The following is a 22,677-nucleotide window of genomic DNA, read 5'->3' as shown; positions in this document are numbered from 1 at the left end:
CAGTAGTAGAGCACTTTCCTAGCATGTGTGAGGCACTGTGTTTGATTCTCAGCATCACATAATAAATAAATGAATAAAATAAAGGTCCATCAACAACTAATGACATATGAAAAAAAAAAAAAAAGAAAGAAAGCTATAAGTCCTGGGCACAGTGGCACACACCTGTAATCCCAGTGGCTCAGGAGCCAGAGGCAGGAGGATTGTGAGTTCAAAACCAGCCTCAGCAAACGTGAGGTGCTAAGCAACTCAGTGAGACTCTGTCTCTAAATAAAATACAAAATAGGGCTGGGGATGTGGCTTAGTGGTTGAGTGCCCCTGTGTTCAATCCCTGGTACTCAAAAAAAAAAAAAAAAATCCAAACCAAACCAAAACAACAACAAAAAAAAACAAGCCATGAGATGGAAAACAAGTTAAGAATACACTTAGCAAAATAAAATATAAAATTTTAATATACTGGATAAATTAAAAATCCCATATGAATTTCCCAAAAATACTTGATAAAAAATCAACAGATGATTCACATTATAGGAAATATTTAAATGTTTATTGATACTATTAAACATATTTTAATTCTCTAAATTAATAATTGAGGAACAACAACAAAAGAGTAGTATTGTCCATTTTTCCTTCTACCCAATGATTTTAAAATACAATAATAATTAATATTAGTGAGAATTCTGTAAGATGGATACTTCTGTTGAGGATATAGTATGGTATGATCTCTCAGAAAAGCAACTTGATGCTATCTGTGTATAGTTTTAATCTGGTTGTATCCTGTCACCCCTCCAAAATATTATTAATAGAAATTCATATAAGGGAAACAACCAGAAATAAAGAAAAGATTTATGGGCAAAGCTTGTCATTATTCTATTATTATATATTAATAAATGGGAAATCTCATAATTAATTGATGGTTTTTAGATTTATTCATTTATCCAATATTTTTTTTCTCTCAAATATAAATCTTTATAAGAATGTTAACTTTTTAAACAGCACTATAATGTGAGAAGGGATATAATTTCTTATGATCCTACAATACATGTATACCATGTATAATATCTCAGAATAAATATCTCAGTGGAGTATGGATAATCAAGAGACCAGTGGAATTTGGCTAGCCTAATATTACATGGAGAGGAAGGGGCAAGGCCTACCAAAGGACAGAGAGGATGGTCTCAATCATAAGAAAAAATGCTGAACTATATGGCATCTTAAGATTATTCTGATGTCTGTGCTTAAAATAAATTACACTGATTAAACAACTATAATACAATGATTGACACCAAAGGAATGAAATGAAATATCAATAAGTGAATGACTGAACCAGGTTGCTTAACTTTCGAATTTGTGTACAAGTTCTGGCTTCTTCTTGGTGAGTGGTTTCTCTACTTCCAATTACATCATATGTTCTCAATGTATGTGTTGAGTCAATCAAATAGGTCCAAATTATTTTACCCAGTGATCTTAATAATCCATATTAGCATAATACACTGAATGGTTCATATTACTCATTTATTAAGATGTCTGAAACTCCTGATCTGTTTTATAGCATAGTATGGAACTGTTTACCACAGTGGTTTAGAAAAAGATAACACATTTTCAAATGCAATTTTCTTATAGAAAAAGGATTGGATTTCCCTACTACATGAAGTAAATTGTCTTAAATTAGTCTAAGTCACATTGTTCCCATCAAATGTGAGATAATTCCCACTATACATGGTATTTAATATTTCAAGAACTAAACAACTTAATGGTAAGAGAGTATATCTTACTTTTATCTTCAATATATTCATCCCAGTTAAACATGCTCACTGTCCTATTGAAAGTGGTACCGTTCCCATCCAATGAGTTATTAAAGAAGGAAGTGATATTTATTTCAAAGGAAGAATTATCTGGGGGCCACTGCAAACATTTATTCCTCAGGTTGCCCATGAAGAGCTGCAGGCCTATCAGTGCAAACACGCTGAGGCAGAACACAGTCAGGATCATGACATCTGAGAGCTTCTTCACCGACTGGATCAAGGCTCCCACAATGGTCTTCAGGCCTACAAATAAAGCCAGAGGGAGGAATTTTAATGCACTATTCAATAGCTATTTTACCAATAAAAATATCATGAGCTTGTCCTGAAAAATAAAAATGTCATGCAGAATGCCAACAATATTAGTGTAATGCTTGTGACTGAATAACATTTCATGAAAAGCCTGCTAGCTGGTGAAAATGAATGAAAGCAGAACTTGTATGTTCATTAGAGAACTGTGAATGGAAACGAACCAAATGTGTGTTTCCAAACACTTCTTAGAGCAAAAGAAATGAATTTGTTATTCATGCTTAAACTCAACCTTATGTAAATATTTTGCTTTGTATTTGCAGATGTCTTACTCTCTAACCCATTATTGGTTTGAAAACGTCTATAGGAATAGAATAGTGAGAAATCTTGATGTCACTGAATTATGAGATTGTAAATTTGTGAATCTGAAAACTTGAATGTGGGTTTAAAAAAAAGGAAGACATCTGAAAACTGAGCCCCATGCAGCACTCATGCTATCCCTTGCTCTTTCATTTATCTGCACTTAAAAATATTGCCAGTTTGGGGCCTACATGGTCAAATTTGCATCAGTTTGAATTCTCGTAGTTTAGCTTCTATTGCGGAAAGCTTGATGTTACATAATGCAAACCAGGTAGCCTGATACTGCAAATGCCTCATGCAAAACTTGTTAAACTCAAAGGCTGATTTAGAATAGTTGAAAAGAAAGCAACTAGTAAAAAGCACAGAATCAAATCCATCCAAACCATGATGTACCAATTCTTGCTTTTTACAAAGTTATTTGCCATATGCACCAAGCAACAAGGCTCCTGCCAAAGGAAAGCAGTGATGGTAGCACCAGTGCAGCTAAAGTCAGCCTCAGTGTTTAACCTAGCTCTCACCTGGAATGACTGAAATAGTTTTCAATGCTCGGAGAACTCTGAATGTTCTCAACGCTGAGACATTGCCCAGGTCCACAAACTCTGTCACATATCTGCAATAGGGGAGTTCACACACAAACACAATGACAGAACACAAGAAACAGTTGGAGATATAAGGAGCCTACCACCTTATACCAGTTTCTTCTTACCTGGGATTACAGAAATAGTTTTCAAAGCTCTCAAGACTCTGAAAGTTCGAAGAGCTGAAACATTGCCTAGGTTTACAAATTCTGTTACATACCTGTAGAATTAAATCAGAGTTATTCAGAATTTCGGGAAATCTAAGTCTACCTTGGTCTTCAATCAAGACCATTTTCAACTTCGATGATTGTTGCCATCAAATTTCCCAATTAAGAGAGAAATGGCATTGTCATTGATCCTAATCTCTATTATTTGGGAGATGTAACATCATTTTTTTTACAGTGCTCAGTGAAACCAAAGCCACAGAATTTATTATGATGGTTCCTAATTTCTCCAAACTGAATAATTTGATTGGAAGAAAAATATTCTAAAATCGTAAGGTAACTGAGGACAATTTCAATTTTCTAGGGGATGCCACTAAGCAGAAATAAAATGTAAACTCCCACCAGTGATTTACTCTTCCAGGAAAGAAAATATATGAAGATACTTACGCAAAAGTAATGACTGTGAAATCCAACCAATTCCATGGATCCCGGAGAAATGTAAAATCTTCTAAACAAAAGCCCCTCGCGAGTATTTTAATAAGTGACTCAAAAGTATAAATTCCTGTAAAGGTGTACCTGAGAGAAAATAGTCAAACTTGCATTAAATGTCTTTTGATCTTATGAAATTTACATGAATATACTTTTTAAAAAAATTTTAGGTGATAGGGATTGGATTTGGGGCTTCATGCATGCTAAGCATATTCTCTACGAGATCTGAGCTACATGCCACACTCAATGTGTACATATCTTAAAGCTGACTTAACCAGCAAATAAAACAGAGGCTTTCACATTGGTCTCCCTCTGATATGGAGCTTTGTTAGGGCTTCAGGCAAAAAGTTGCATTAAATTCTGAAAGACATTCTTATTGACTATAACTAAATGAATATCATTCTTTTTATATTAATTAATATTAAGAATCAAAAAAATATCATATTATATGATGATGTTACCTGAAATATACTGACTTACAATCTGATATAAGCAAATATATATTATTCCCAAAATAAATGGAACATATGTGTTTCATAGAATATGCACCATTAAGGACCACAAAATATATATTACTAAAACATAAAACTGTAAAGCATGAGAAAAGAAATATATAAGCTAAACATAATTTTTATTAGTAGATACTAGTAATATTTGGTAATGTTTAACAGAATATAAGACTCACAAGGAAGATAAATGGCTACAAATATTAACAGTCAACCCAGTACAGTAGTTTGAGTAACTGTAAAAGCCTCTGCAATCTTTGTCCTAGAAAGAATTGATGATTGAAATGAACTTGAGTTTGTGTCTGATTTAGAGTAGTTGGCATGATTTGTTAAAGAAACTGAAAAGGTCAAAAGATATTAAAGCCACAACATGAAACAAAGAATTGTCAACATTGAAAGATATTTTAAAAATTTCTACTTACTCCACATTCTTTGTCCAGTCTGGAGGGTTACTCATGGTCATAAATACACAGTTGGTAAGAATTGTGCACATAATGAGCACATTGAAAAAAGTAGAAAATTGTCAAGGAAGATAAAGACTGATAGAAACATCTCAGTTTCACACATTATCATGTCCTCACCACATGAAGGATAAAGTTTACATGCTTATTTTTTATACTCATTATTCTATCATTTTTTTTACATTTCTGTAATTCAATAATCCATTTGTAGAGCACGTTAGCCCAAACCATCAACTTACTTGGGACTATGTATATGCATTTAGATATTAAAAAGATTAAATGTTAAGAAATGAGTTCATTGGTGACTAATTCATCAATATAAGTTTTCAAAGAAACAGACTCAACTAAATAATAGAACTGCAAGTTTAGCATGTAAGTAAACCTTGGAAAAAATTCAACAAAAGTATTCAAGTAATGAATTAAATGTGTTATAACTTCATTCTAAGGGTCATACTGAAAAAATGTGTTATAATAAGGTACTTGCTGAATGCTAATATACTGAAATTGCTCAAAATATTCCAAATTGTGTGTGAAAGTGGCTGGTACTAGTGTGCATTACTTGAGTTTGTAACTAAGGAGAAATTACTTATGAAGTTCCCTGAGTCTTAACTGACATATGATATTGTTGAAGGTAAAAAAATAATAACCATTTCACAAGATTGTTACAAGAATCAAATTAGTAAAAATATGTCAAATTTCCTAATATTTCATGCACCTGATACATAGTAGATGCTCAACATTTTGCTTTCCTCATTTCCTGGATAATAGAGAATACTGCTTATAATATATGGTTTGTTTCATTTTATCCCACTTTGCCTATGTTGGTATAGCCAATGCTCTTCACTTTTCTTTATATTAATAAAATAGCAAAAAAAAGTAAGAAAATATTTAGTAGTCCGATAAGTGAAAAGACTTTTATATAAAGCACAAAAAATCATTTTCAATTATATAATACAGCAAACTATATTAGTGTGAATTTTGACACAATTATAAAAATCTCAGGGAAGGACTAAATACTATTCACATCCCTCCTCACTCTGTTTTTTTTTTTTTTTTTTTTGGGGGGGGGAGGCTGAGGATCAAGATCAAACCCAGGGTTTTGTGCATGCAAGGCAAGTATTCTACCAACTGAGCTATATCCCCAGCCCATCACCCTATTCTTATTGTAAATCATCATGTTGCTTAAACATCACAAAATATCAACAACATCCACTTGCGACACAATAGGACAGTTAGTAGGCAGTGCTGTATTAATATAGAAAGAAAGTTTCTTTGCAACTTCCTTCAAACTAATAATTGATTTTTGTTTTTAGCAACACTGTTATAAGGCCTTACTTAATTCTCAGCTTGTTCAAAGGCATCCACATGAAAATGGTTATAACTGATTGATGTGGATCAGCCACGTGAGGGCACTACAATCTAGAGAACACAGAAAACACCATTTCAAAGAAGAAACACAGTTTTCCTTTATTGCTAAAAATGAACAAAAGATAAGATAAAATTAAAGATGCTTTACTATTAGTAGGTGAAACCAGAGGTTCCTCTGTGCCTGCTGGCTTGACTGGCCCTGCCAGGAAACATATAATCCTCCTTGGCAGATGGTCACCATTCTAAATGCATAGTCACTAGCTTTGGGGGGTCCTCAGCAGCCATGTATTCCACTACTGGGCCCTACCTCTTACTGCCTACAGAGATAATTTTGAGCATTCTACACTTTTCTTCAGTCAGCAACCCTCTTCTTGCTTTCCTCTGCATTGCAAGCTCATGGTCTCATTTCTTACTTTACAGAGATAAAATCTGGCATAGAACTCCATTTCCCATCCCCAAACTGATAAACCTCTGTACACTGGGTATCCTCTGCTCCTTCCGGGTACAGTGGGGAAGTTTTCTATCCCCCCATCCATACCCTGAACACCTTCCACCTTTCCAGACTATGTCAGCAACCTCTTACTTCTTCCTTCTGTTACCTTTAGTGGCTGCCACTTTATTGGCCTCTTCCTATCAACACAAATTTGCTTATGTCCCTCCTATCCTGGAGGAGAGGGAGATCATCCCTATAATCCATAACCCTCTTCAACTGCTTACATGCCAGCCACTCTTCTCCTTTTCACAGCCACACTTCTTAAAAGAGCTGTTGATCTTTCTTTTCCATATGTATCTATCACATACTCAGCCTGCCAGCTTTTTTTTTCTAAAGATGAAAAACATCTCCATGTTTTGTCACTAAAAAACAAAGGATAATTTTGAGTTTTTATTGGACTTGGTTTCCAGTGACACTCAATAAGGATCATCCCTCCCATTTTCATTAAGTTTTCTTCCCTTTGCTTTCAAGTTCCTAAGTTTCTTCATGCTTCAGGAAAAACATGAAAGTTGCATTTCCCTTTCTGAAAAAAAAAAAAAAAACCAAAACAGAATATCCAAGCCATCTTTCCTATCCTGCCATCCCCTTCCTAGTAGAGCTCCTCAGCAAACATAGCTTCAGGTACCATCCACATGCATACCAATATGAAAGACTTCTTTCCAGGTGACACTTCATTTGTCTCAGTTGTCTACATGAAAATTGCACTTTTACCCAAGGTCTAAAATGGAACTAAAAATATTTTCATCTTATCCCTTTGCTCTGACTAAATACCTCTAAATACCTTGGGTACTATGGATGTTACAAAATGTCTCATGATCTAGCCAGGCACCTAGGAGCAGTCTTGGATCTTTCTCTCACCTTAAGACTATGCATCCAACCCAATATTGTCAATTCTGCCTGCTGTCTCCCTAGTTAGTTCACTATTGTCCATCCCCACATCACTGCATGTTCCAAGTGTCCATCAAGACTAAAATCAAGTCTAATAGTCCATCTACATTATAGTAGTTTACTCTACAATGAATCTATATTTGGCACCTTTTAATCTATTCTGCACATTATCCCCAAATGACCTTTGGAAATGTAATCTGGATCATTTTTGTAGCTCTACACTATTCTTAGAATGAGGATCAAATATCCTCACATATAGTCAAGATTCTAAGAGTTCTGTTCCCTGTAGACTTCATTTTCAACTTCTTTTCTCTTAATTGTATTTTCTTAATTCCAATTATTTTGTAATTTGTGTATAAATGTTATGAGGTTATTTTGTTTGTTTGTTTTTGTTTGGCCCTTTGAATACTAGGTCTTGCTATTTCCACTCCCTGGAAATGGTCTCTGCTTCACTCTGGCCAATCCATGTTTTTGCTTTAGCACTGAGATAAAAAGACACTTTCAGTAGAAAGTTGTTCACAATAATGCCTCTTTTGTTTATATCTACTAGTTACATATCCCTGTAGTACCTTAAAATATACCCCTCATGACAAATCTCACATATTTTGTACATAAAGGTGTCTGATTTTTATAAAAAGGTAGGACATAGAAATAAACATAAGGTGGACATTCTCATGAGATTTATATTACATATGGACTCAACTATAGCTTTGTTTCTTATAAACACTATTCATAAGAGTAGAATTTAATTGCATTTAATAAGTTAAAGTATATTTCAATACTAATTACTAATTGAATAATGATTATTTTTAGGAAGTCATAGATAATAAGGTATTATGCTCAAAACCAGTTATTTTTCACATTGCATCATTATAAATGCAAGAGGTAAATAAACACTTTAGTTTAAAAATTCTGACCCACACTCAAAAATGAACTTGCGTGTCATGAGCCATCCATGGGTTGTGTGTATGAGCTATGCGAATTTGAGCATGATGTGAGGGGACTGGTCGGGCATTGCACACTGATTGGGAGGTGTGACTTAAGTATGCCTTTCCTCTTGCTCTGCCTGTGATCCCACACAGCACCTGAGGTGGGTGTGACTTGCCAAGATGTCCATCCATCTGCTGACTACAAGACATTACAAAGCAAGACTCCACCTTTCGAAACCCTATCCCTTGCCTTATTTGGGTGGAATATTCTATCGAATGTCTTTTCCCTAATAAATAGAGGGGTTGTGGGTGCGCTTGCTCTCTTGCTCATTTTCCAGTGCTGTCCAGTGTGGAGCTGACCCTTAAGGTCACAGAGCTGTCCTGCTCTTATTCTTAGAAATTCATGTTCATGTTTTATGTAGTCTCTTCTCTGTTTTCTTAGTTATTGCTGCAGCCAGCTCCTTTAAACCCAGCTTATCTCATCAGCCCAGCAGGCTGCGGGACTTGAGTATCTTCCTTCCTCTTAAAATAAGAGAGGAGAGAGCTAGAGTCAAGTATGTACACCTTGGGTATCATAAGTATATCTAAATAGAAAGTTTCTAAATTTATTAACTTTATTAATAATTGTTAATTTATTATTACTTATTTCACCAGACACATACTTTCTCCTGAATTTTGATGGGTGACTGAAAAAAGTATAGTTTTAGTTAGACACACAGTTATTCAAATGCAAAAATATAGGTATGAATTTAGTAGTGGTGATACCATGTTAATATAGAAACTACACCGGAAAGGCAGATTTCAAAGGGCTACAATGGGTAGAAAAATGCATAATCCTATATTATTTTCCAAATTTAAAGCCACGCCATAAGCTGGAGTGCATTTTTCAAAAGAGCAATTTATCTTGGAATAATACTTTCTTAAGAGCTTGGCTTTATAAAATAAAGCAGGCAGATTAACCCTATAAAAACATTAGAAAAAAAGTCTTTTTTTCTACTAATTTCTGTATACTAGGTATTAGTAAAAGCATGTTACCCTACTGATGAATACTAACTTTCCAGTTGAAAATGTTAATTTTTTTCTGTGTGCATATAATGAGGAAGACCTTTGTGTTTATGCTGAAAGTGGTTGTGAGCTTTGATGTGGACCTCTGGCAGGCCTGCCCTCTGTCTGTGAGGCAGCATGAACTCTGTTGGTCACAGACAGCCCTTAGCAGCCAGGAGGGCTTCAGCAAGCTGCTTAGTTTTTGGAGGCTCAGTTTTCATAAGTAAATATGAATAACCACACTATTACTCTTCTTATGGGATATGGTCATTGTCTGCTAAGATAATAACTATTTTTATTACCACTAATCATTCGTTTATTGGACATAAAATATAGAATATTTCTGTTATTCTTAAGGAAGGGCAGAGTGCTGCTCTGTACAAGAACTGTTTTTTCTTTGTTGTTGTTTGTTTGTTTGTGGTGCTACAGATTGAACCCAGGGCTTTGTGCATGAGAGACAAGCACTCTACCAACTGAGCTATATCCCCAGCTCATCTGTATAAGAACTTTGTAATGATGAATATTATCCATAGAAATCTTTAACTTATATAAAAAAGACATAGAGAGTAGATTTATGTGAGAGTTTTTCTGAACTAAAAATGGAGAATTACGCAGAGTTAGGATAGGCGTTTTTCTAGATATCTGTACCTATTTATGAACCAGGAAAAATATTGAATAGATCTCACATATATACAGTTAACTCTTGAGTTGTTTAATTTTAATATTAGCAAATGCCTCTTTGCTGGTAGAAAACTAGGAGAACCTTTGAATATTGAAAACAAAAAGAAGGAAAAATCATTAAGTTGTAACATTTCCTTTCCTATAGACCTGTATAGTTATTTGTTTGGAAATTTATCAGTTGAAATATTTTTTTATAAGTATCATCTAAGTTTAGTAAGTTGGAGCCACTGAAAAGAACCTTTGAAATGTGCAGAGATATACACTTTGCAATGTCCGTGATATATTATGTTGAACAGATTAAAAATTAGTTTTCTTCTGATGAATAAAGAATGCAAAGGGCTGAGAGTCAGAGGATTGGGTCTGAAGTTTTAGCCCTGCTACTGATGGATAATGTAGACTTAGGGAGGAACTAAACATCTCTGGGCCTCATCTCTCATCTGAAGAATGAGAGAGTTGAGGATGCTCACAGAGCGTTTTGGTCATGTAAAGGTCCCACTTTTGGTGCTATAAGAGCTTTTCATTTGCAAGGATAAGGTGGAGCTGAGCAGTAATTTGTACAGAATTCTGTGTGGAATTCCTTAAGCAATATGAAAGATTTCTTGCTAATCTTTACAAAAGTTGCTTCTAGAATTATTACTTCTACTAACAGTGGTGGTCATAGTTACCCTTTGTCAAGTATCCATTAAGTGCTGAGTGCTAGTCATGGATCCTAGGTTGAGGTATTTGTCATACATTTTATTATTATTGATTTATAAACTATGATCATCATTTATAGATGAAAAACTGAGATTAAAAAGAGTAATGCTTGCAAGGTGTGGTGGCACATGACTATAATCCAGCAGCTTGGGAGCCTGAGGCAGGAGGATCACAAATTCAAAGATAGTCTCAGCTACTTAATGAGGTCCTATCTCAAAATAAAATAAAAAGAGCTGCAAATGTGGCTCAGTGGTTAAGTGCCCTGGGTTCAATCACTGGTACAAAAAAAAAAAAAGAAGAAAGAAAGAGAGAAAGAAAGAAAGAAAGAAAGAAAGAAAGAAAGAAAACAGTAATGCTCAACATCATAGAACTGATAAGTAAATCTCAGAAGGATCTGAATGTAGCTTTTCAATGATTTTCATTTTTCTAACATTTGATTTTCATTTTTCTAACATTTGGTGAATGATAGGCAATTTCATGTTAATCATGTGATTTGAAGTGTCTCAGATCTTTTGTGACCTAGTCCAGTGCAGTGACTTTAAAGAAATACCCATAAACTGACATCTTCCAAATTTTTAACTCCTGCTTAACAATTTCCTGAGCTCCAGATTTGCATACACATCTAACTCTTCAACTCTTCCACTAAATGTCTAGCAAGTGTCTCAAACATAAGATGTTCAAAACCAAGTTCTTGATTTTACCCACCAAATTACTCCAACTCCAAAGCTGTCCCAAGCTCAATCAACAGTAAATCCATTTTTCATTCTTGACCAGACTAAACACTTAGTGTAACCCTTAAATAGTCTTACTCCATTATTCTCCACATTCAATTGCTTAGCAAATCCTGTCAGCCTTTCTTGAAAAATAAATCTAAAATTTCTGACATTTTGCCACTGTTATTGTCTCCACCAAAGTCCACCACAGATTCCTGCAACCATTTATAAGTATTTTTAAAATACAGCAAAAAAAAAAAATGCTGTACTTGAAGTCGGAAAACCAAGGTTTGAATCTAGGGTTTGCATTGTGAGGCATAGATAACAATGTAATTGTGAAAATCGGTCAAAAACTTCAATGTTATATATATCTGAGTTCACTAGCTAACTGATGAATTTGTCTAAGACTGTTAGCCCACCTGCCTTTTCTTTTATCTGTACTCCAAGGTGAGACATCTGAAATATAATAGTTTCATTCAGGCAATTAGAGATTTGAGAAAGTCTAAATGTCTACCTTGGAAGAAACTGTGGTTATATACCACACAGTCTCTAGGAGAATAAACATCACAGCCTAACCCATCTAACAGGTTTACCTGGTTGCTTTCACAATTCAACTTGCATCTCTACAGACCTCTTACCAAATTTACCATGAAAGATTGAGTGCTTCCTTATGGAAAACATTCAAATTAAAATTGTACCTAGCATTTTAGAGTGCTCCTGGCAGAAACTTTGTCCTCAGTGCCCAGCTTGTTCCATCAGAACTTCTAAAGCTGTCTGTGCCCTCTACCATGAAGCCCTGTGTTCCAGAGGGTCTTAAGTTAGGATTCATAATATCCTAGGGATATTTTCTTTTGAGTTTTTATGAGATTTTTCAAAGAAATACATGATATCTCTATAAGCATCTTTCAAAAAAATCTCTATTTTTCATTTGTATGGGCTTTCTTAATTCCATTTCATCATTGGTAGAGGACAAAAGGAAATTTTTCTGATCCATTCAAGTCTTCTGCTTTTTTCCCCCACATGTTTTTGTGTTCTCCAACCTCTAATTTATTAGTCATTTATTTATTGAATACATATTCTCCCAGTGCCTACCATATGAACAGGGCTGTGGGCTGAATCTGAGTTTTCCATATAGTTTTGCATATTCATTATAAGTACATAATAATAATTAAAATATAACTATTCAAAGTATAATGACTAATTTATGGATAGAATTCTTCATTGCACTTGAGATATAATAAGAGATCATCATTTATAATTCAGGAGACCCAAATATAAATCCCAACTTTATCTTTCATTTCTAATGGTAACTCAAAGACACTGTTTTCTAACTGGATTCTCTTATTTACAAAACAGAGATAAAGAAACATTATTGCTTAAGGTAACACACCATAAATTTTCAATCTAAAATATCAAATGAAAATGTGTTGATGCTTCTACAAAACCTGGAGATAGGGCTGCACTAGAGCAAAAAGCAGGCTTTCTTTATGTCCTTCTTTTAAATCTATTGTTTGCTTTGCGCTCGGGCGAGCCTGGGATATGTTTTATATCCTCTCCATCCAGTACTGTGAAAGTATCCCGTATGTGACTTATCCCATGTTGTAAATTTCCTACCTATCTGACTCAAAATATTTTCTGTGCCTGATAATGATAGTAGGTTTTTATGCTGCAAGCCTTATAACTAGGCTCTGAGCTGACCAGGTCCTGGGATTCCCAAGCCATGACTCTTTCTAAAGAAGAAAGAATACCAACAATTGCCTATCTGAGGAAAAGAGTTTCCCCTGCCTCACCTCTGGTTCCAACACAAACCACTCATCCCAAGGCGTCTGTGTGCTTCCTGTCAATGGTACTGCCTGGTATAGCCCCAGTCTTCTAAGCATTTGCTCCATGGGCTTTTCCAGGGCTGCTTTCAGCCAGACAATTGCCCCTGGCCTGGAATAAAAAAACTTTTATTCCTAACTACTACATTTGACTTCAAGGAGTAAATGCATTTCTGTCTGGAAACAGGATGTTATCAATTCCATTTATAGGAAGTAAATACTTCAATAAAAAAATGAAGAATACAATACATACATATGTATGTGTATATATATATATTAGTTGTATTATATATATATATATATATATATATATATATACACACATATGTACATATATAAAGAATGGAAAATACAACTAATATATGCATATTAGTTATAGTGTATATATATGTATATATTAGTTGTATATATATATTATATATATTATATATATATGAGAGAGAGAGGAAACTAATGGGAATACTTCTGGGAAAATAACTTGGACAAATATTGGTAAGGCTAGTGTGCATATAGAGAAAATTGTAAACCCTTATTAACTTAAAGTTTTCAAATTCCAAAATAAAAAGCAGAAAGCAGTAGAATTCAGATCAAAAGATGCAAAATTGTATAGTTCAGATTATGTATCTAGATTTTCCAAATGTATAAGCAGTGAAGAAAATTAGTGCATGAAAGTTATTATATAACACTGTAAAATGTGAAGACAAAAAGGAGAACCTGGTAATATGTTAAAAAAAAAAAAAAAAAACGCTTGAAGTCTTGATGTAGCAAGCAATTCAGAAGGGAGTGAAGGAGAAATGAAGGGAGTAGTGAGTGGGAGGAGAAATACCCAGGTTGAGGAACAGGGCTTTACTTACCTCTGAATCCATTTTGCAACATGCTAGATGTCAAGTATGAGGAAAGAAAAAGAAAGAGCATCTAGCATCTAGCCAACCACATACAGTTAGAAAATTCATAGCTCAATAATTTGTAAAAGAAAAAATACCATAATAAGCAACCATTATTAAAAGGATATGAATGTACCAAAATCTTAATTGCTAGTTTTCTAATGGGATTGAAGGGAGTTAAAATGTACAGGGCTGGGGTGGCACTGAATCGAGAGATTGCTTTCCCTTTATTCAATACTATAAATGTCTGCAAAAGAAAACACACACATACACACAGAAAAAAATTAGAATATATATTAAGGATATTTTAAGGGAAAGGTGAAACCATATGTGAAAACATTGCCCAATAAAATAATGTACTAGTACACCAATTGCCAACATGTGGCAAGATGATAGAGTTTTTCTTTTCTGAGCACTATAAACTCTCCTAATTTAATAAGTGGCATGATAATTTAAAGAATGTGCAGTAAATTTGTTGTCAGTGCCATAGGAATTCTTGGCATCTTTATTAAGTTTTAACATCAGTATTTTAAAACTGCATGTAAAATTCACAGGAAACAGAAAAAAAGGGTTTAATTACTTTGGTTTAGATAATTTTCTTATGAGGACTTCAAGGTTTTTCCAGGCCATGTTCTTGGCTAACACTTTCTGGCACTTATATATCACCTGTGATTATTTCTTCTGTGGAGAAGCATGGAAAGCAGAATGTCTATGGTGTGAAATCATAATTAAACCTGCAGAAGACCAAAGTGCCTTGTGTAGAGCTGAAGATCATAAAAGGGAATTTAGATTCTGTTCTTGGAAATATAAAAAATATGTATTTCAAATATACTCCTACTTGCCACTTTTCACATCAACCTGATATCACATTGCCAGAGAACCAGGGTTGATTTGCACTCAATTTTACATATAATTAGCATTCATGAAGGTGATTTGGCATTTGCTCTTCCTCAATTCCCCCAATGCCTCTTCAGTTCTCTGCCTGTCCCCAGAATGCAGGTTCACATGAATGTTTCCCAAAAATTTCTGTGATACTTGGTCCATTACTGGATCAGGCCCACCCAGCAACTTACAAATACTTTAGACAGACAGGAGGAGGTCAAACAATCTTTGCCATAATCCATGGGACCAGCCCAGAAACAGGCAATAGGGCAATAAAGACAACTGGACTAGAAACTCACTTTCTTATTGATATAGTAGGGGTCCAAGTCCTCCAGAGGCACTGACACCATCTCTGGAGGAATGTCTCCATAAATAAATGGAAGGGATTTTCCTGCTTCCAAGTCACTATTTGGCTTTGGGCCATTTTCATCATCCTCATCCTTGCGCTCCTGTTTGGGTCTCTTAGCTTTCTCTTCTGCAATTCGTTGTTCAATGGCAGCAAGGGATTCCCTGGTAAAGAAGCGGAAGCTGTCAGGTCCTGGTGGTACCAGCACTGACTGTGCCATCTTTTCATCCTGCTTCTTTAATCACTGTTTAGCTCCTTGCATGAGAAAGTGCTATAGAAACAGGGAGGGAAAAAAGCAATGACCATTAGGATAAAAGGTTATTGTGGCAGTTATATGACACTGAGCACTGATATCAAGTATGCAAACCAAAAGCCATAGTACTTTACAAAGGGAGCTGTGTTTAGCATTCAGGGAACCTAATGCATGCGTTCATTTGCTTACACAGAGATCTGTCATGCACATTCAGTAGGTGTCTATGAAGTCATCTAATCTTTCATTCCCGAAATGTTTTAAGTGATTACACTACTTGGGGGGAAAACCCCAATTCAGAGCCTGGAAATGGAGGATACTGGTTTGTGCTTGCTTTTTCACTTGTGTGAATATTTTGGCAGCCATCTTTTTCAATTTTTTTTTTTTTTTAAATATGTCAGGAACAAAATAAGAGAGGAAAAACCACAGAATTGTAGAAATGGAGCTATGTGAGGATCCTGAATGTCCCTCTTAAATTTTTCCACTTTTATTTTGGCCCACTTTTGCACCTTTGAGAGTTTATTCAAAATCATTACATCAGGTTAAAAAAAAAATCTAAAAATCCTGAAATGCCAGGCTGTGGAAACACAGATACTGCCTGAGAGCAAGGGAATGGGGATGCCCGATTGTGTTTGGAACTGCTAGCAAGCTGCACAGGAAGGGACCCAGTTCCTGCCAAACCTGGCAGGAAGTCACACACCTCAGAGGTCTGTAGCTTGGCCCCCTGGCTTAGCAACCTGCTGCTAGCTAGTGTGATTCTTTTTTTAAATTAACGAATATGCAGTACCTTAGGAAATACGGTAAAGGTAACCCCCCCTTTTTTTCAAATAAATCCCATTTTACAAAATCTAGCATAGTGGTCTGACTATCCATTTCAGAATTTGGAATTGAAAAAAATAACAAGTTGAAAATATCTTTTAAGCAAACTCCTGTTATATGGTCTTTGTGATAACATAAATGGAGTTTTACTGGGATTCAAACCATCTTTTACTAGACTAAAATAGACTACTCAGCAGAACACAGCAATCACTCCAAATGAAATTTCTTTAACCAAAGACAAGAGTTTCTATGCTATTTAAACAATACAACCAAGACCTTGGCTTATGAATGCCAACTGTACAAAAAAAAAAAAAAATCACTTAAACTATTTTTCTCCTTTTTAAAAATATAAAACCATTTTAACCATAATACTATAGAAATGAAAGTCTCCACTGAAACACATGAGTTGCATTTTCTAAGAGTAAAATATATCAATTCAATTCATTTCTCCAGTATATGCCAGAGAAAAGAGGGACTTCTGATCATAAGCTACTATATAGTTGTCATATATTTTTTTGAAGTTGACAAGAACCTTTCAGCCACCAACTATCAGACTGCCCTCCCAGTATCACAGTACCTCCAAAACATCCCTCATTTTCCTCACTTATCACCGGAGACCCTCATGCCTACCAATAGGTATAGGCAATAAGCTGGTCCTTGCACACTCAAGGGAGAAAACTCTCATGCCTGGATGCTCTAATAGAAAAGACATGCTAAAACATGCTGCCAAAAGCTTCAAAATGAAAGTGGTCTCCCTGCAAATTTCCCCAAGGATTCTCCTGTAAAGGTAGAGAAGCATAATAAGAATTTAAAACATTACCCCTGAAGAATCTTTTACACTCAGAGTTTGGGACTGATAAGCTGGAACCAAGAAGACTGCAGCTAAAATTCCATCATGCTTAAAAAAAAAAAAAAAGAAAAAAAAAAGATTTTTTTTTCAAATTCTCCTTCAAAGACCACACCTAACTTCCTGTGAAAGGATTCTGGTAACTGAAGTAAAAACAGGCATTTCCTGTTCAGGGACTACAAAGTGACATTAGTATAACTACCACTAGAGGGCTGGGAACTATGAAGGGGGAAAACCTCCAGTGTATACACAGATGAAGCTTTCAGCAGTGTTCAGCGACGGAGCCTGAAGCTTCCAGCAAAGAAGCATTAAACATTAAAACTTTGCAAATTTCAGTGATTTCATTTTAAAAATATCTTTTAAGCAAGTATCCTAAAATCATATAAAAATAAATAAATAAAAATAAAGATATTGTGTCCATCTACAACTAGAAAAAAAAAATTTAAAAATTGATAGTGCTTCTGTTCATGTTTTTTATTTGCAAAGGCAGGAAGTCATTCAATCAATATAAATAATTCAAGTTAAAGGTAAAAAGAAAGCATTCATCATTCAGATTCCTGGATGATGAATGCTTTGGCTATTATTATTATTATTATTTTTGTTGTTGTTTTTCCCCATAATGAAGATTGTCAGGATGAGTTCTTGTGCTGCCCAATGAGGATTATCTGTGCACTTGAAGTGACTGTCCCAGATCACTTTGGAAGAAAGGAAAAAGAAGGAATTTCAAATAAAGGTGGAAAGTAAAGTTTGTGTGGGGGAAAAAAGTGAAAATAAAGTAAATAGTACAAGATTAAAAATAAAAACCTGTATAAAACAGCAATTAGGCCTGGGGTTGTAGCTCAGTGGTAGAGCCCTTGCATCTCATGCGTGAGTCCCTGGCTTCAATCCTCAGCACCACATAAAAATAAATAAATAAAAATAAAGATATTGTGTCCATCTACAACTAGAAAAAAAATTTTTAAAAAACCAGCCGTTATATTAAGGACATATTACCTATAGTCAGATTTAACATTAACTTCAGTCCCAGAGTATCTGAAATCCAATAAAGTCCTTTGCTAATTCAATAGAAAGACATCTTTTGTGTCATACAAATTAATTTTCCTTAGGAAGGAAAATTAAGTTAATGGTACATCATTCTTATTTTATCTCTGATTTAGGTCATTGTAAAGCAACCAGGAAAAAAAAAAAAAGAACTCACAGAGGAAAAGTGAATCCCAAGTGCTAGTCTTTCAATCAATAACAGTTAAGATTTGAGGATTCACTAAGTGCCAGCTTCAGGGCTAAGATGTAAGCATGTGCTATACCATTTCTTCCTCCATGTAACTATCAAATAAATGCTTTCATGATCCTTATTTTAAAACTGAAGAAAAGAGGTACACTGAGATTAAGGGAAGTATCCTAAAATCATATAAGCAGGATTCAAACTCAAAGTCTGACACTAAAAATCTGCAATCTTTACTCAGTCATAAAAATAAACACTTGCTCATGTAAATAAAACCCCAAATAAAGATTAAATAAAAATCAGGCAATGTTGTCAATTATAATTAAAACAATTCTAATTATTAAATTGATATATTTGCACATTTTCTAGCTTCATTATTTTCACTAGAAAATGTACTTGTTGGAAATGAACCTGGGGATGGTTTAGCCAGAAAGAATAGTTTAGTCACTATAACAGGTATCTTTTTATTATAAGAGCAAGAAGAGTACTCAAAGTAGTTGAAGCAAAAATTTAAAAAGGAAAAAACAGAGAACAGAGTCACTATAACAGGTATCTTTTTATTATAAGAGAAAGAAGTGTACTCAAGTAGTTGAAGAAAAAAGAAAAAAAAAGAAAAAACAGAGAACAGAATTTTTTCACATAATATTGTCTACAACTAGCTTTAAGCATAGGATGATTCAGGAGGTCAACTGATGTTACTAGCATGTAGTTTGCTGTGTCCTTGGGCTCTGACTTTCATGGTGATAGTGGGTGTTGTTTTTAGCAGATTCTTCTCTGATTGTAGTAAGATGCTATAGCAAATCCAGCCTCCCAACACTCTGAAATTTAAACCTCATAGGAAAAAAAATGACCTGGGAAAACTCATTCTCTCTCATTGGCTCCAGTTTAGTCATATGCACACTCAACTTGAAGTCATCATTCTGTCCAAGGTAATGCTTCCCTTTAATTGATTTCCCCTGATCCACATCCCTTACCCTTAGAACAAGGAGAAACCTCCCTGAAAATGTATGAAAAGTCAGGGTCATAGTGGTAATAATATATAAGTTCCTCAAAAATAAGTCGGGGTACTAATACTGAAATAAGGGGAAAATAAATATTGAAAAGCAAGAACAAACTAGTAAGTGTGCACACTAGTAACATTTCAGTCATATTTGCAATGCCTTGATATTTGGTGAATACAATTGCCAATATCAATATATATATATATATATATATATATATACACACACACACACACACACACACACACACACACACACACACACACAAATATGTATATGGGTATATATGCATATGTGTGTGTATGTAAAATTTACCACCTATACCAACAGAGACCAGGAAAGATATTTGGAATATCTCTTCCCCAAAGTAAGTTGTCCAGTAGGATATGGAATATAGTATAACAAAACACATATATTTCATGGTAAGCATCAGATTTATCAAATGAATATTCATGTCTCACTTTGTAAATTTGCTCCACAGTAGATCAACTGGTTATACAGAAGATTCTAATTCAAAAAATAAATTAGGGAGTAAAAAAATTGCAAGGTAATTTGAGGGGGAAATTGTTCATAATAATAGCATGTAGTATTTATTTTTTGTCGAGTATTATTTTGAGAGCCATGAAATGATTTGATCCTTATAACCCCCTGATAAGTTAGATAGTGTTATCATTTCCATTTAAAGTATCAAGACACTTAGATGCCAAAGAGTTAAATAATTTGCACCGTGCCTAAATTCTCACAACTGGAATTAGTAGAGTCAGAATTTAAGTCCATACTGTCTGACTACAGAATCCATGTTCCTTAAAATTATGCATTGCTTAAGATTTTCTTCCAGAATCATTCACTATCAGAAACACACCAATATATGCAGTTTCTTTGATATTATATCAGTTGTAGGGGCACCCCTTCGTTTCCATTGATCCTAACCTGTGAGTTTGCCTTTGAATTTTTTAAAGGGTGAACATAAAATGGTTTGTCAGTACATCCAAGACATGAAATGAGCAAAATCTGAATATTTTTCCCATATCAAAAAGATTTATGTGTAGGTTTGAAATAAGACTATGTTCTCTTTATTAAGTTCTTAGAATGAGATTTTCAAAAATCTAAGCACATTAATTTTTCTTCCTTTTTCTCTGACCCTTTTGACCTGATACTTTGTATTTTACATGACATACATTACCTAACAAAAATACTTACATTCATTTATATTACTTTTCAGACAAAAGATTTTGTTAAAAAATTTAAGGCTAGTTGCTATCTTTGGGGGATACATAAATAATGGGAAAGTCAATGTAATTTGAAGTAGTAAGAAGAGAAAAAAATATTAAAAGTTGCATTTCTAAATTCTGATGACATTGTTATAGTGCTTCCCTTCTGATGAATTCTCTTCTTTGTTTTCTCCTTTACAAAAAAGGAGCATGAATTTTCTAAATTAAAATGTAAAAAAAAGTTAAGCCATATACATTTAATGTGTGTATGCAGAAAAAATAGTTACAGTTATATGAGGGGCAAGGGAAAAGAAGAATTTGTAGTAATTATTACTATGTAACTTTAATTTCTCTTCATAAAGATTGACATTTATGGGCTGGGGATGTAGCTCAATGGTAGAGCTCTTGCCTTGCAGACAGGAGGCAGTAAGTTTAATATCCATCATTGCAAAAAATTTTTTAAAATGACATTTATATAATAAGTAAAGATAAACTTACACTAAGGAAATGATTATGTCCTCATTGAAATAATTTATATTATAATTCATGATTGTGGACATGTCTTCAAAACTTAGTTTTTTTTTTTAAACCCAAGAGTTAACAAAGCTATGACAGAAATATCTTTTTCTGGAAGTGCCTTTTTAGTTCTGTTTTACAATGGTAACTTTTAGGGTTTTTTTCAGTATATTAAAGTAATATGAACATAAACTAAAAAAAGTTTTTTTTTAAATATCATTTGAAGATTTTTGGATTCTCTGCTTCCTTATTTCAATGTTTGAATCTACATGCTCATGGACTGTTCCCTGCTGTGTTTTTTTTATGTACACTTTTCTATTTTGCCTGAATCCACCAGAGCATTTCTATAGCTAACCATTTTCATAAAGGAGAGAAAGTTTTGAACAACCAGACTTACATTTTTTTCTGCTATATATTAAGAACAGAGCACAATAGAATATGAAAGATTAAAGTTTAGTATGTACTGGTCAGAAAAGCCATTATTCTTTCTTTTAAATGGTAGTTTTAGTTCCACTATGAAACAAACTTAATTTTAATACTTTATTTTCCTATTATGTGCATTGAGTAATAATATACATAGTGCTACCAGTGTTTGAACCCAGGGGCATTTACCAGTGAACTACATACATCCCCAGGCCTTTTAATTTTAAAAAAATTTATTTTTATTTAGAGTCAGTCTTGCTAAATTGCTGAGGCTAGCCTCAAACTTGGAGTCCTCTTGCTTCAGCCTCGTAAGCTGGGATTATAAAGCATGTTCCACTGCTCCCAGCAAGCAATATTCTTTATAAAAGTGTAGGTATTCCTTGGAATGATTATATCTTGGGACATATTTTGTTTTCCTTCAACAGAATTTATGCTAAAACTTTATCATGATGATCTATGGGAAATATAATTTAATTCACAAATAGTCAATTTATATACACCTTTCCTTAGAAAAATAAGTTATTTATACAAAAGGAAGCATACCTTTATCTTTACAGAAGCAATTAAATTAAATTAATTTATTTGTTTATTTTTGAAGCTTGACTATAATACATTTTTAGGTCCTTTTAAAATCTTCAAAATGTATTAAATGTGTGTTAATAGACTTCCATGAACTAATTCAATCTTCTCTATGTGGCTCATCAGCAGTAAGGCTACCTTTAATCTAATGATGTGTTAGTTTTTGATGGATTGAATATTCTGGGATCATAGAGCTCCACTTTTGGATCTTCATTATTGGGTAAGAAAGAAAATTTTCTGAGGACTAGTTCTTTCCATGAGGGCAGGCACTTTCATTGGTTGCATACACCTGAATATTTCCAGGTCAGTTTTTTTTTTCCTTTCCTTTTTTTAATGGAGAAATTCTACCTAAAATTTTTTCTCTCAGCTCTCATCCTCTTCCACTGGGGCCATTTTCCTAATATTGAAACATGTAGGCAGAGGCAGAGGCAGAGTTCTTTGAAATGAAAACTAATGCTC

At 34.1% G+C, this 22,677-nt stretch overlaps 1 protein-coding gene across 1 annotated transcript in view; it reads right to left on the bottom strand.

Annotated features, from left to right (window-relative positions):
• Positions 1-17,311, bottom strand: part of LOC308630963 (sodium channel protein type 2 subunit alpha) — a gene marked incomplete at its 3' end in the record, with an annotated part of 95,170 nt that extends 77,859 nt beyond the window's left edge. The window contains exons 1-7 of the mRNA XM_081261773.1: positions 17,240-17,311; positions 15,304-15,621; positions 14,221-14,369; positions 4,568-4,657; positions 3,598-3,726; positions 3,115-3,206; positions 1,773-2,045 (exon numbers count right to left, since the gene is read on the bottom strand). Coding sequence (XP_081117899.1) covers positions 1,773-2,045; positions 3,115-3,206; positions 3,598-3,726; positions 4,568-4,657; positions 14,221-14,369; positions 15,304-15,570 — 1,000 coding nt within the window. The 5' untranslated portion in view covers positions 15,571-15,621; positions 17,240-17,311. The remainder of the gene's footprint in view (positions 1-1,772; positions 2,046-3,114; positions 3,207-3,597; positions 3,727-4,567; positions 4,658-14,220; positions 14,370-15,303; positions 15,622-17,239) is intronic.
• Between the last annotated feature and the right edge of the window lie 5,366 nt (positions 17,312-22,677).

This window comes from Spermophilus citellus (genome assembly GCF_964194105.1).
Source record: "Spermophilus citellus genome assembly, chromosome: 11".
Classification (NCBI taxonomy): Eukaryota; Metazoa; Chordata; class Mammalia; order Rodentia; family Sciuridae; genus Spermophilus; species Spermophilus citellus.
Note: the sequence above shows the minus strand (reverse complement) of the source record. Positions and strands in the feature narration are given on the sequence as shown.